The sequence below is a fragment of the Amborella trichopoda genome, chromosome 10, assembly GCF_054954075.1.
Source record: "Amborella trichopoda isolate Santa Cruz 75 chromosome 10, AtrichopodaSantaCruz75HAP2 v2.0, whole genome shotgun sequence".
NCBI classification, from domain to species: Eukaryota; Viridiplantae; Streptophyta; class Magnoliopsida; order Amborellales; family Amborellaceae; genus Amborella; species Amborella trichopoda.
In genome coordinates, this window is record NC_142345.1 from 43,202,020 (window position 1) to 43,217,816 (window position 15,797).

Consider the following 15,797-nt stretch of genomic DNA (forward strand, 5'->3'; position numbering starts at 1 on the left):
AAAAATGAAGATGCGCCGTTTTGAGAAATAAGTTTTTGGAAAGATATATATTTAACTGAGATTTCTAGAAAACAAAAATGTTTTCTTACATAGACCCGTAATATTCATCAAAAGTTACATCATAAAAAGATCTCTCCATATTTCCACTAAAAGCATTACTTGGTTAACTTTAATCAATTTATTACTAACTTTAAACAAGTAATGCTACAAAATATGGTGAACTTATAATTTTCTAATCAAAATATTTTCGCAACAAAATGCCCTTACAAATATAAAAAAATACAATAATAATAGCTTGTTTGATAATTTTAAAAAAGGTATTTTTTATTTTAATTACTTTTAAAACCCAATCATTAACGAGAAGTCAAAATGATCTTTTTAAATTTGAAATTGCATTTTAGAGGGATTTTTTGGGGTAGTTATTTTGGAAGGATTTTGAAAAGACAAAGATATGCTTCTTAAAATAAATAAAATATTTATATTCAAGAGTCATTTTTTAAATATATAAGAGCATTTTATAATCAAAAGTTCTGGGGTAGTAAATTCTAAATTCACCATTACTCTAATAATTTTTATGTAGTTTATAATTGAAACAAATTAATCAAGATTGCTTATAATCCATTCTAATAAATCTCCTTATTATAATAATATGCAATCTAGCATGGAAACCTATATGAAACTAACAGGAAATATGTCCCAGCTTGTAGGAAACTTAGTAAAACAAAAAAGAACGACAATGTGAAATATCTCATAACTTGTAGGAAACTATGTAAAAAAAAAAAAAAGATGACCAAGACTATTATTGAATCCATATGCCATAGTTCTAACAACACCAAGGATTGCCTTAGTTGACAAACGTACCAGATCAACCCAAATTCTTGAGAAAGAATGGCATGTATAAAGAGAGACAATAATATTGATACTTGCCTTCATTAGAGACACATCATCTCAAACCAAACCCCAATAGGGATCTATTCCCTTGACTCTTACTGATGAAAATTTCAAGCAAAAAGCTACCGAATTGGCCTATTTCTTACGTGTACCAATTTAGGTATTTCGATTCAATAAATAGATATTGTCTTGGCATGGGGTAGGAAACCCAAGAATCTTTTTTAATACAACTAATCCTTTTCTGGAACAACTGCACAAGAGAGTAACAAATAGAAGAGTGCTTAGTGAGTACTTTCATAGAGCTCTATGTATTGGTTATAATAACTTAGTGTTATCTTTATTTAGAAACTCACAAACCTACCCTCAACCCGTGCCGGGGGTCGACCAATTACAATGTAAAGCGGAGTGAAGAATCTAATGATAACGGATAATTGTTGTGGCCAATTTTAGAAAGCAGTTTTGTTACATGTGGGAGTTTTATTTGGCTTTTCTCTCCTTTATTTGAGCCATTGGATTACATATAATCCAATGGTTATGGTGATGTAAGAACTTTACTCTTTTAAAAATATTAAAACCCTTTTGCTTAGAGAGAAAAAGAGTAAGAAAAAAATAGAAAGATTGGGCTGCAATTGGGTTTTCTTTTAAGGGCTTAGTATGCTCTGTTTTAAAGAGAGAAAGTGAGCAAAAGGCTTGAATTCTATTGTGGGTTTGTTGTGTGCCCTGTTTTAGTGATAGAAAGTGTCAAAGAAAACTATTTTTTAGTGTTCTTGGTGTCTTTTTTTTTACCATGTTTAGAGTGAGAAAGGGCTGCTGAAAATTTATCTTTTGAGCTCGATTTCACTTTATAATCTTCCCAAATCAGTATATAAAGTCTCGCGTCATTCTTCCGTGGATATAGCTAACAATTTGTGACCAAACCACATTAAATTATTGTGCTCTGTTAATACATATTTGCTGGATTTTTCATTCCATGTTTTTGCTTTGATATTGTGTAGTTTTCATTGCTTGCTTATATTGATATGAATGCACAATAGTTGTAAATGCTATAAACCCTTGTTGATTTTTCACCAATCAATCCCAACAAGTTTCATGAGATGCAAAGAGTTTTCAAAGCTTTTAAATAGGAGCTGATTCCAGTTATTGTATTTTACAAAATGTGACAATTTCTATCAACCATTGTAGGTTATTGATTTTCATCAAATAGTTTTAATCTTTGCATGCTATACCCTGGGTCTAAGGTAATCACCAAGTGCTCATGAATATGAATCTCATCACACATGAATAGATGAGACCCAAACCATTCTCATGTGGACCGAACCTGCCACACTTTGGATATAATAGAGTGAAGGACAATATGGTTTTGTTTGTATGGTTTCAGAACTTATAGCTTTCAGCTTGACAGTGGGACACCAATCTTGCGTGGACACCGACAAATGTGTCAATGTCCATCTGGTGTCATAGGTGCCTAGTCTTCCCGTTTGAAATGTAATATGGCTAGACACAATAGTGAAACTATTCTTTGCAAATACAATAGTATATTGAGTAGTGTATATAAAATAATCCTCTTTGTGGCTTAATATGTGTAGTAGTCGAGAAGGTGGCACAACTTAATAATAATAACACAATCTTAAGCAGTATTAATGTTTTTATATACCCAAGTATCCCAGGTGTCAACACTAATCATAGGTTTGACACACTACCCTGGACACAGGCTAGAGTGTCAGGTTAACACAACAAGGCACATAATTTGTGAGAGATGTCTATGGTTCAAACATCTCCTTTGCTGTTGACTTGCTCAAAATAATAATAATAATAATAATAAATGAAATCTTGTAAAGCAATGATTCAATGGGATGGACTTGATTCGATGGGATGGATCTATAGGAGCAAATATCGTGGCTCCTTGCTATAGGTATTTTTGTTGGTCCCAATACAAAATAATAGAGAAGAAATAATTTTCATAAAGAATCCAAATACATCATTGGGTTTTTCCTCCATTAACACTGGGTTTTTCCTCTAGTGCAATATCCTATTCATGTTCAAAAATGGATTGTAATATATAGCATTGCCTCATATTAATTACATGAGATTTTACATATTGAAAAACAAATTTCTAGGAGAAAAAGTGCTTAATAGGCCACATTTCCAACAATGTATACTATTGGACTATTGTCCCCCACCCTTTTCCAATCTCGACCATCCATTTTACATTTCAAATGGATGGAGATGACAAAAGGCTGGACGAGGGGGAGCACATGGGTACACTATGCATTACGACATAAGGAGCATTCCTGTTTTTCTTTTCTTTTCTTTTCTTTAAAAAAAAAATTATAACTTGCTTCCCTAGTTTGCTTCTTCAATCAAACATCAGCACGTAAAAGAGGGGCATATAAGTAATTTTTGAAAACATGGTTGAAAGAGCAACATAAAAGAGTTCAATTTTTTTGGTAAATTTATCAAGCAAAACATACATAATTATTTTCTTTAGCTCCATATACGGTGTATTATGACATGTAGACAATAGAAGTTTAGCACCATTCATCAATGTGTGGAATGGTGATTGTGTGAATGGAATGTTGTCAAACTCCTAATTTGGTGCATGTGTGCTAGCTAAGGGCCTCTGCATGAACTCCCTTGCAAACAAACAAGGATATGACAAACCTATCCCGAAAGAACTTGTGCTACTTGGCAACATTTGGCTATCACATCTGGCAGTCTGATTTTTAACGCCAACATATGGGTGACAACGGGCGGGTTGGGTCCGGGTCCCAGAATAAAATGACATGGGACCTGGACCCAATCGGACCCACACCCCGGTCCGAAAATATAGTGTAGGACCCAAATCTACACTCGAATAGTATTCAGATCCAAGATTTGGACCCGGACCCGATCCACCAAGTTCAATTTTTTAACCTATACTTAAACCCGGATCTTGGTCACGATACATCCCAAAGTTTGGGGATCCTAGCAATACCCCTAGGTTGGGTAGGCTGGGCCTAGGCTACTACAAGGCTCTATATAACAAGTCATTTTTCCTCATTTTTATTCATTTTTTGAGTTTATTAGCCCTGGCCGGCTTGGATTGGGCTTAGCTAGGGCCTATTTCTCTCGGTTAGAGTAGGGTTGACCTCGGGGACTATAGCTAGCCTATTAGCAAACACATAATGGGTTTTGCCTAAGGGAGCAAATGGACAAGGAGCACATAATTAATTCTTGGGTGCAGTTGGCATACGGATGCATTCGTAGCCGTAGAGGTAAGGTGCACCTTCAAATTTTATCATGGTATATAATTTTGATGAAAATGTTTTTAGGATTATCTAAAAACCCATTTTTATATCTAATTATAAAATTTTAAATTTCAAAAATGGTTAAAATCAAGTAGATCTATAAACATATGAAAATCTTGAAAATGAACAGTGTAGATAATATGTTGCAAAATACACTATTTCTGAGACTGAAAATCTTTTTATTTTTCATGGTCATACATCTTGATGTCGAGATGATCAATCAAAGGATTTTTCAACATTAAAACTAACTTTTTCCGATGGATTTTTAAGGTGCATTAGTAGCTGTAGAAGTAAGGTTATAACCTTATATAACAAGTAAGGTTGCAACCTTATATAAATCTTTTCCTTACTTCATTTGTTAAAAAATTGTGAAGTGCCAAATCGAACCCATGTAACACTTCAATATTTTTAGTGAAAGATGGGTCAAGTATTTAAAGTGATGGGCTAGTGCAAATCTTGAAGTCTCGTAATCCATTCTAGATTTTACAAGGAAAAATTGGTCGGATGGCTCAAAGTGCTAAATAGGGGGTCTTTTGGGGAAAAGATCTTGGGGTGCCTGGTTGGGTCCTATTGCCACCCCTAGACCTACAAACCTTAAAAGGAGGTACTCATGCCTTAGACCAATTGGTCATGAGAGGGAAGGTTGGTGCGGTTTATGGTGCATAGGCTCAATCCTCACTGCCATGGATGCGCATAGGTGTGCTAGTAAGCTGGATGGTGATTGATTGAGATTGAGTTGATGAGCCGACTTGGTTTATGGTGCATAGGCTCAATCCTACTGCCATGGATGCGCATAGGTGCGCTAGTAAGCTGAATGGTGATTGATTGAGATTGTGTTGATGAGGCGACTTGACTGTGGTGATCAAGTACAAAAATTACATTAGCTCATTGGCTAACATTATAAGTTTGCCCACTCCAGTATTTGGTGTGTTAGATGTACATTTGCTATGCCATATTTTTTTACGCACACGCATCCTTTTGAGCCAAGTTCATTGTGTATCAAAAGAAAAATAATAATAATAATAAAATTATATTAAATGTTACTTAGTAAAACAAAATTTGGGGTGACAGTATAAAAAACTCAATAAGTACAGTAGTAAATAAATAAAAGAAGAATACAAGAGGGACTCTTTACTTTTAGGCACCCAAGACTTCTAAATACAACCTATACCCTTACCTCAAAGGCTTTCTACATCAAGTACCGCTTAAGACCCCACTAAATTATATAGAGCACTTCCAATGAGATTCCCCCACAACACCTCATGACCGCATTCGCATCAATCGAGATCCCACATGTCGGGGTTGGGTCGGCGCCTAAGAAAATACGTATGAAACAAGCACAACCAACACAAAAACAGCACCTAAGAGAATAACAATGAGAGCATGGCGTCGTATAGAAAGGTGACGACGACACACAACCAGCGACCAACATAAGATAGGTCAAAAGAGAAGAGAGAGAGAGAGAGAGGGAGGGAGGGAAGAGTGGGAGATCAACAAATGAAGGGAAAAAAGCATAAGGGGGAAGAAGGCGGGCTTTAAAAGAGATTTTTAGAAGAGAATGAATATGGTACATTTTCAGTCGCCTATTGTGATGCATGTATCAGTTATCCTCAAAACAATTTTTTAAAAAAATTGTTCCGCTAGTATATATGGTTCATTTATTTTAGAACGAGTATTTCAAAATCCCTAATTAGAGTTGTGAGAACAATGTCATCTATTGTCGACAATTTGTAGTACCTAATTTCTAATACTTGGTTCTCGATCTCAAAAGCATGATATTCAAGACGTACACTTATCAAAGAGCGCATGAAAAACAAATTGATCTCTCCATGCCCCCCAAAAAAGCATCCAAATACATACATAAAAGATGAAAATGTTCAATTACACAGACACATTTGTTGTCTATTACAAAGGAAAGTACTTGAAAATACTAATAATTCCTTCATATAAGCCATTTCAATCTGTAAACCATAGGTTCCTTCTAACACAATCATCACCTCAGCCCTTCTTTTGTGTTTCTCATTATTCATGACAATGATTTCACCTTCCAATACTCCTTCGAGTTGTTATCATCAATGATTCAAAAATCACCTCTCCAACTAGGGAATCTTGGGATTTGGGAATCTTCAGATTGAATGTGATCTGGAAGTTGGCTCTTATGAGTGCAAAACACAAAAGTCACCCATTTCTTCCCATTTTCAAGCTTTTTCAAAAATATTTTTTTGTTAAATAAACTCGAGTTTAGTTCATGAAATTTTTAGTCGGACAAGTGAAGCAAAATCAGATCACTAGTGAGTCAGAGTCTGATTCTAATTTTTTTATCATGCTCAAACCCTTCAATTCAAGACTGGTTCGAAGGGGGGCAAATAGGGCAAGTGGAGGGGATGGAGGCAATATGGGGCACACTAGTGGCTGAAGATGCCTTCTATGGGGCCTCTCCTACATGAGCCACTGAGGAAATGATAGCCTAGTGAGCTTATCTTCATTTGAAGGATTCTAAAGAGGATTCAGGGCAAGAGGACCTTGACCACCCAACAAGATAATCATACTAAAAGAAATAAATGTTCTTCATTTATGCTATAATTGACAGTAGGTAAATGCAAGAACACATCGCTTAACTTCTCAAGACAAAACAAAACATGACTTCATTTTGTTTCTCTCAGTACAACCACATTATAGCTACCATTTCTGCAACTAGAAGTATTGAAAAGAAAAAAGGTAAAAGAGAAAAAGCAGGACAACTGATTTCTCTTTTCATATTTTTCTTTGCTGTCTCAATACTTATAGTTGTTGGTTAATGACATGAAAATGGTAGGTGCTTTATATATAAGGAGAGAAGCATCATGAAATCATACTTCATGTCATTTTGACATGTCTGTAAATCCAAATGTTGCATTATGCAACTACTGCCAAGTATGGCATAAACTAATAGCATTATTCTTCAGTAAATTTATCAGGTTTAGTGGTTAGCATTCTCTTGGTGTGGAAAACCTTCAACTAGAAAAATACTTACTACACCATGCTTTCCTCAAGTGTCCATGTAGAAGAAACACCAATGAATGGATCTTAGCCCACTAATGAGTTCAAATTGCTTTGATCCTCTCCACTTGAGATCATCCCCCTCAAATGAATCATGGGACTACAATAAGATAGTACAGTCATAGCCTTGAGGATGACATTATATGCCAAGTGTGATCCACAGAGGTGTGGTCCATGGAATGGTGGATCAGAGCTGGTTTACCGACGAGTATGATGCCAAGTTGAGTACAATGTTTTAAATCTCACCTTGGCTGAGGTACCAAAGTAAGAACAGCACAAAAGTAAAAAGAAAGGCAAAAAAAGAAATAGTTAAATAATAAGTAACAAATTAAAAGAGGCAATAAAAATCATTAGAAGACTCAAGAAAATCACAAAGTGTATAAAACGTGGAACATAAAAAACTTTGATTTATACCTTGAATATTTCAGAAAATTTAAAAAAAAATAAATAAATAAGAGTGTTCCCAGATATCTTTAAGGCTATCAAATTCATCTTAAAGTGAATTTCAACACCAGTTGAATATAAAAGATACCATGAAAAGAGAACAACAAAAGAAAACGGAATCAACTGCTCTTCTATTCAGAGAGCTAGAAGAATCTCCCAATTTTATGGAATCATTATATTTTTAAGAAAATAGCCTATTCGAACTTTCAAAGCATCAGGGACTTGGGCAGTTTGGGCTGAAAACCCGGGCGAGTGGGAGCCGAGTCTGCTTTTGTAATCATTGAAAGAGAGCAAGTTCTAGTGGTTGAGAATGAAATAAAAAAGAGGAAAAATGTACCATAGGATCATCTATTCTCAGCACATGGAGTTCACAAATAATATTGCTCATTAGATATGAAATCGATCAGTGCTTGATTCGGCATAAAGAACAAAATAAAATTTTTCAAACTATGTGATACATCCAAACTATCGGATTTCACATCCGATGGCCAAGGATAATTGTGACTTCCTTGTCTAAATAGCATAAAATATCTTAAGAAAGAGGTAACAATAAGCAACGTTTAGTATATTGCGTGAGAACATGCATAGCCCGGCCTAAACTGGGCCTTAGAGGCCCTAGGCCAAGCCCAACTTTGACCCCTACAAGGCAAGGCGGCTCTGAAAAATAAAAATAAAAAATACATTTTAAGAAGAACAAAAAAAAAAAAAAGAGCTGGTCCGGGCTGGCCTTGTTGTGGCCCAGGCCTAGCACTCAAGCCACGGTGGCCCGGCCTTGGCTCAGACCCAAGCCTCCGGCCATTGTCCTGGACCTCGAGCCACATTTTGTGGGGCAGGCAGTTAGTTTTTAGATCCGGGCCCTGCAAGGCCGGACTACCTATCCCATTGCTAGCCCTACCAGTTTATCCTCTCGGACCCACATCTCTCTTTCACACAAAACACCCTTGCATCTTCTCTTACACGATAATTTTTTATTATTATTCTTTGTCTATCAGCTACACGTGTGTGTGAGAAAGAAATATGTGATTCCCACTACTAAACTAATAGAAAGGGAATAATAAAAAGGATTACTAGAAAAAAAAAAAAAAGGTACCATGCAAGAGAAGATGCAAGGATGTTTGTGTGTGCTCTGACTCTCCCTCTTGAACTCTATTTCGCTGCAAAACCTCTCGCTCTCTCTAAAACCCCTCTCTCTTTCTCTCTCTAAAGCTCTATTTCGCTGACTGTGGCCAAAGAGTCATGTGGGGTTCTATGAACACCTCTCCCTGCCCTTTAAATAAGGAAGATGCTACCATACTTAGATTCACAATTGCAATCCAAATTAATATTGTGGTAGGTATTGGAGAGTGCTTAGGTGTCATAATAAATACAATTTAGAAAAAAATTAAAAAACCCCCCAAGATGGACTTTTTGCCCACTTTACACCTCCTTCAATTTTTCTTAGCAACTCCCCCAAAAAAATGATGTTTTCTAGCTAATACTCCTACGCAAAAAGTTCATTTATTTTTGACGAAAATACCTTTCCCTCACGTAACAAATTATTTTCGTTCAAGAGGGCGGTTCGGTATTTTAAACAAGCAGTCAAGCGAGTTTTTTTTTTTGCTGGAATAGGCGGTCCGGCGTTTTATGGTGGCGGTTCGGCGTTTCATGGTGCGATTATTTTTTTGCTGGGATGGGCGGTATGGCATTTGGAAGTTACGGTCCAACATTTTGAAGTTGTGATCCGGCATTTTGAAGGGCAATCTGGTGTTTTGATATGGCAGTCCAGAATTTTGTAGGGGCAGTCTGGCGTTTTGAAGTATGCCAGACTCAGTAGTCTAGTGTTGTACAAATGCAGTCTGACGTTTCCTTTTACTGGGATCCGAAAATGATTTGTCATGTGAAATGAGGGTATTTTCGTCAAAAAAAGATGTAACTTTTTGAGGTTGAGGTATTAGTTATAAAAGATGGGTTTTGAGAAAAATAAATGAAAAAAGTTTAGGGTGGGGGTAGAGTGTCTAAAAAGTATATTTTTGAGAATTTTTAGCAATTTTTAGCAATTTTCTGATAACGCCTAGCACCAAAAATAAAAAAGAAGAGATAGCTATGTAATTATATTACCCCACATTTAGTGAAATTTTTGCTGGAGTGCTAATTTGATGAGGTCTTATTTATTGGGTATTTAAGCCCTTCGATTCAAGTAACCATATATAAAGAAAATGAAGGTTGAGAATCTATGGTCATTATTTCATCACCGCCCAATAAAATGAACGGGCATGATAGAGAGAGTGGGCCATCAAGGCCATATTTGATTGGCTAGTCAATCATGGATATTGTTTTACAATAATAACGAGTTTTTTAAGGATCTGCCACAAAATGAGTGAGGGGTTGATCTAGTTAAAACCAGTTGGACTAAGAAATAAATAATAATAAATAATAATAATGATAATAATAATAATAATAAGATACAATAGTTTAAAAATATAAAATAAAATTTAAAAATTTTCCAACTATGTCTAGTTGGTGGAACTAGTTAAAACCGGTTTGAGTGCCCAAAAGTGATCAATCATTGGTTTTGACCGATTTTCAACCAAATCTAGTTTTTACTTTAGACCAAAACAGTGAAAACACCATTATGTTGTCTGATCGATCGGACTACTAGTTCAGTCCTGTCCTGTCCTAATAATCTACTCGATCTACACTATTTTTTAAACTTTAAATTTTATAATTAGATATGAAAATAAATTTTCAAACCATTGCAATGATTTCCAATATTGAAACAAAATAAGTCAACACTATTTGAAGGTGCACCTTATTTTGATTGTTTAGGGCTTCTACCTTATACAAACCACACCTTTTTCTGAATGGAAAAATTTATATGGGATTGCCACAAGGTTGCAATAATCCATATTGTTCATTTTATCTAGGCATTGCAATGTATACAAACCACACCGTTTTAGAAAACCACCGGTATTTCTCTTACATATAATTTATGTAATATTTATCAAAAGTTGAATCACAAAAAGGTCTCTCTATGCTTCTGCAAAAAATACTTTCTTAACAAAACTCAGTTAATATTTATTGCCACAAAATAATGTGATTGGTATCAATCCATGTGAGCAAGCACAACTCAAAATGAAGCCGACGCAGTCCGCCGCAAGGTTTTACAGGGTTGCACAGGTGGATGCTCTAAATTAACCTGTTGCAAAAAATGCAGATTAAACAAACTCTGAAGCAGTAAGCAGCAACAGTAATAATAATAATAATAATAATAATAATAATAATAATAATAATAATAATAATAATAATAATAATAATAATAATAATAATAATAATAATAATAATAATAATAATAATAATAATAATAATAATAATAATAATAATAATAATAATAATAATAATAATAATAATAATAATAATAATAATAATAATAATAATAATAATAATAATAATAATAATAATAATAATAATAATAATAATAATAATAATAATAATAATAATAATAATAATAATAATAATAATAATAATAATAATAATAATAATAATAATAATAATAATAATAATAATAATAATAATAATAATAATAATAATAATAATAATAATAATAATAATAATAATAATAATAATAATAATAATAATAATAATAATAATAATAATAATAATAATAATAATAATAATAATAATAATAATAATAACAACGATAAAAAAAAAAACAATAATAATGATGATGATGGTAACATTTTTATAAGTCAGCCACCACACCTATTCAAGTTTGATTTTCTTCTAGAATTTTATCTTAGGGTTAGATTTTGGAACTAAAATTTTCACAAATCACTACCACTATCATTTTGGGGGAAAAAAGATATTGAATTATAATTAGATTATTTTAAATTTGCCTTTGGATTTTTTCAGATTCATGATTGTATTGGTTGTGATTATTAACCTATGAAAAAAAGGACTCGAAATCCATCTCCAAGATGGATTTTTGGAAGGCGACTGCCTTGAAGTACTCATGCATTAAGCTTTTCCCACCATAAAATTGATGATGATGATTATACTAATTATGATAATGACAATGATATGTATAAATACAAATTTTTTAAAGTTCCTCAATATCCATCTGATACAATTTTTTTAATATTCCTCAGTGTATGGCCTAGGCTTTACAATAAAAGTGAAGTTTTATTTCAAAACCCTATCGAAATGTTGTTTTCGTGCTAAAAATGCATCAAAGGAGACTTCAACAATTTTGTATCTACAAAAAAAAAAAAAAAAAAAATTTCGAGCCCAAAAAGTGGTGTATTTTGTAATATATTATTTGGACCATCAATTCTCAATCAACCGTAAGCATTTTTTGAGCTTCAAATTTAATAATCAGAGACAAATGGTTTTCAAGTTTATCATAGGGCTTCTGACAACAAAAGTGCATTTTATAGCAAGATTTTAGGGTGAGGCTTTACTTTTTACGATAAAGCCAAAGCCTTGAGCTAACCACACCTTTAGTTATTTTCACATTCTTATACATTGAGAATAGAACAATTTCCGACATGTTATTTTTCATTTGTTTCTTATAGATGGTAAAAAGGTTGAAATACCTGAAGTTTCTTTAGGCGAGCATTCTCTTCTTGTAATTCTTCAAATGAACACTCTAGCTGAATAGTATAGGCCTAACAAGCAACAAAGAAGAAAATAAGGATGCATTAAAGTAGAATAGTAAAAGAGTGGTATAGCAAGTATTAAGAAGAGTAGAGAGCCTTGAAAGCTATGACAGAGAGAGAGAGAGAGAGAGAGATTTACCTGTTTTCTAGCTCTCGAACGGTCGGCAGACTCACGGTTCTTGATCTTCCTCTTGAGCCTTCTCTCTGCGTCCTCCATGAGAGCCTCATCCTCCCAATGTTGCCCAATTCCATTTAATTGTGCACCATTCTCACCGGGAAATTGAATCCCTAAGCCACCATTCCAAGGGAAAATATTGTTGCCCATCACACTCGCCACGTTGCTCCCATGACCATGGCTGTCCATGATCATGTGTCCAGTTGAGGGGGGTGATTGTGGCCATGCTGAGGCATTTGGAGGAATTTGGTGCTCATGAGTCACACAAGATATGTTTAGGCTGGTTTCTTCAACCGGGCCATTTGATGATAGCATGGTTTATAAGTGTTTCTCACCACCAAACCTAATAAGTTTAACAAAGAGTAAGATTAATTTAATCTGTGGAAAATTAAATAGTCCTCCCTATCACCAGCTTAAGGTCCAGTTACACCCTCGGGTCTATATAAACCCCAAGTATAATGAAAAAAATAGTCCCCCCCCCCTTCTTGCCTACTAAATTTACTTAAACACGCTACTTTTAAAAAAATATTATAATTGTTAAAGGTAGAAAGCATCTCAAACACGCATTTCACTATTTCTCTCTTCATTTTCTCTTAATTTTGCCCTAAACCCCTCTCTCTGTTATCTCTGTGTAACTTTCTTAGTTTCCTCCCTTTTTTTTGATCTGTTACTGGAATCAAAGGCCTTTTGATTCCATCACTTTTTCCCCTCTGGCTTCGATCTTACATCATTTTTTCTATCTTAAAATGAATTGCATGCATTCACTATATTTTTTCTTTCCTCAAAATTAAGAGAAAACAAACTCTATGGATAACGAATAATTTCACAATTAAAAGAAACTAATAACACAATACGTACTATCTTTTCCAACAAAATTTCCTAATTAGTACACTTGCTACTATAAAGCATGAGAACCCATATACAACTAACATTGATATATATAAAAAAATCATAGGAAATAAAGCAAACATCAAATAGGATGACTATGACAATCATGGAGACCAAATGTGCTAGATTCCTTGAAATGTCAAGGATTGCCTCAGTTGACAAACATACCAATTCAACTCAAATGCCTGCAAAAGAGATATAGAAAAAGAGAAACACTGATACACACACTTGCCTCAATTGAGAGATAAGGCAGATCAAACCAAAACTGGTAAAAGAGTCACAAAGAGGGGGAGGGTATCTAGTGAATACCTCATGGAACCCTGTGTTAGGTTTATAACAGTACAAGGTTGTCTCATTTTAGAAATTCACCTACCTAACCTCAACCCCGAAACGAGGTCGACCGATGACAATGTAACAGCTGGAAGTCGAGTGAAGAATCCGATGACAATGGATAAAATCAACAAAACCTATTTTAGCAAATGACTTCATGGCATTCATAGATTCTTCAGACCATTGTAGAAGTGCCGGATTCCATTTACTATGTTTAACAAGTGTTTCATTATCCGTGAAACACTTTACGCCGTTGATTTTCATCATGCAGTTCGAGTCTTCGCATGATATACCGTCTCTTCGAGCGTCGGTAATCACATACACTTCGTACATGTGAATCTCACACGTGCATAGGTGGAACCAAAAACATTGTCATGTGCACCAGGCATACCACAATATGGAGATTGTAAAGAAAGGATGGAAGAACTTGGTAGTTCCATCAGGCAAGCATCTAGCTTTACAGGGGGACACCAATCTTACATGGAGACCAACAAGTGTTTGTATCCATCAAGAATCGTTAGCAGTGTTTGACAAATCGAACCAGACCCGAAACCAGCTAAGGGCAGAGTCCACGTAACACGGAAACCGGTCATTCACCCAACCTAACCGAGCAGGTCCCAGGCGTGCCAAAAAGTGTTAAACAGATTTAAAAATATACAAAAAATTCCTAACAAATATGAAAAGTATATTTAAAACATAATTAAACAAAACTCATCCGAATAAAGTTGAAAACTAGTGAAGAAATAGACTTTAAAAAAAGTGATTTGTGCTTAGGGATATTTTAGAAATAATCTAAAAAAAAATGAAAAAAGTAAAAGTAAGTATTCATGGCCAAAAAACAGTCCAATCTTTTTAAAATAATAAAAAACATTCAAAAACACATTACAAATGAATACATTATTTTTGGGGATTTTATATTTATATATATTATTATTTTTTAAAAATAACCGATTGGACCACCTAAACCAGCCAAAACCAGCTCGGCCAGTGGCCGGATCCAGTTTACTCGGCCGATTTGTTAAACGCTGATTGTTAGTAACTAATCTTTGGGCCCAAAAGGTTTCTATTACTAGACATGCTAGTACAGTCACTTATTATAAACCAAATACAATAATTATTTCATTTCACATGTCAAGAAGGCGGTAGAATCATAATAATATCCCTATACTAGAGTTTAAATCCTCACTTGAGCACTCTTAATGTTTTTTGGGTATATGAAAAGTTCAAAATCTAATTTTCCTTTTGAAAATATTCATCTAGAGATCCTCATGTTTATTCAAAATTTCATACTGAGAAGATCCTCTGCAAAGTATCTCTTGAGACCGGGAAAGTAAATGTAGTCTCCACTATATGTACTACATATTAAAATTTTATACAATTAAATACGAAAAATGACCAAATGATATAGCTATAGAATAGCATCTACATAAGCCTTGGATGGTTATTAAATAAAGGTGAAATTTATCACGCATGAGAGATTGACTATTTAACATTTTACCAATACGCGTTACTTTAATTTCAGAAATACGCATAAACATGAGTTGAAATAATTTAAGGGTGCAGTACGGATGCATCCGTTGGTGTAGAGGTAAGGTGCACCTTCAAATTTTATCATGGTATATAATTTTGATGTAAAATGTTCTTAGGATTATCTCAAAATCTATTTTTATATCTAATTATAAAATTTTAAATTTTAAAAATGGTTAAAATCAAGTAGATCTATAAATATATGAAAATCTTGAAAATTGACGGTGTAGATAATATGTCGTAAAATGCACTATTTCTGAGACTTAAAATCTTTTTATTTTTCATAATCATACATCTCGATGTCGAGATGATCAATCAAAGGGTTTATCAACATTAAAACTACTTTTTCCGATGGATTTTTGAGGGACATCCGTAGTTCTACATTATAAGGTAGCATCCTTATAATTTAAAAAAGGTAAACTGTTCAATTCAAAGTATATGTATTTTGATAAATTTCCCTTAAATAAATTAAATTGCATTATGGTTAGGGATTCTTATCCTCTTCTTATGGTTCATTTCCATGGTCCATTTTGTCAATGGATCGCAATTGCTCTGCCTATGCATTTTTAAGAGTTTTGTCTA

General features: G+C 34.0%; 1 protein-coding gene across 1 annotated transcript; it reads right to left on the minus strand.

Moving 5' to 3' along the window:
- Window positions 1-10,767: 10,767 nt before the first annotated feature.
- On the minus strand, window positions 10,768-12,785 carry LOC148780252 (ABSCISIC ACID-INSENSITIVE 5-like protein 7). Its single transcript, XM_088850570.1, has 3 exons — window positions 12,435-12,785; window positions 12,233-12,304; window positions 10,768-10,836 (listed from the first exon to the last, which is right to left on the minus strand). The coding sequence occupies exons 1-3, from the start codon at window positions 12,783-12,785 to the stop codon at window positions 10,768-10,770; spliced, it is 492 nt and encodes a 163-aa protein (XP_088706696.1).
- Between the last annotated feature and the right edge of the window lie 3,012 nt (window positions 12,786-15,797).

Coding starts and splice junctions, on each gene's coding strand:
- LOC148780252 (XM_088850570.1), bottom strand. CDS start 12,785: ATGCTATCATCAAATGGCCCGGTTGAAGAAACCAGCCTAAACATATCT. Junction 12,305..12,434: donor GTTCGAGAGCTAGAAAACAG/GTAAATCTCTCT, acceptor GTTGCTTGTTAG/GCCTATACTATTCAGCTAGA. Junction 10,837..12,232: donor CTCGCCTAAAGAAACTTCAG/GTATTTCAACCT, acceptor TTTTTGCAACAG/GTTAATTTAGAGCATCCACC.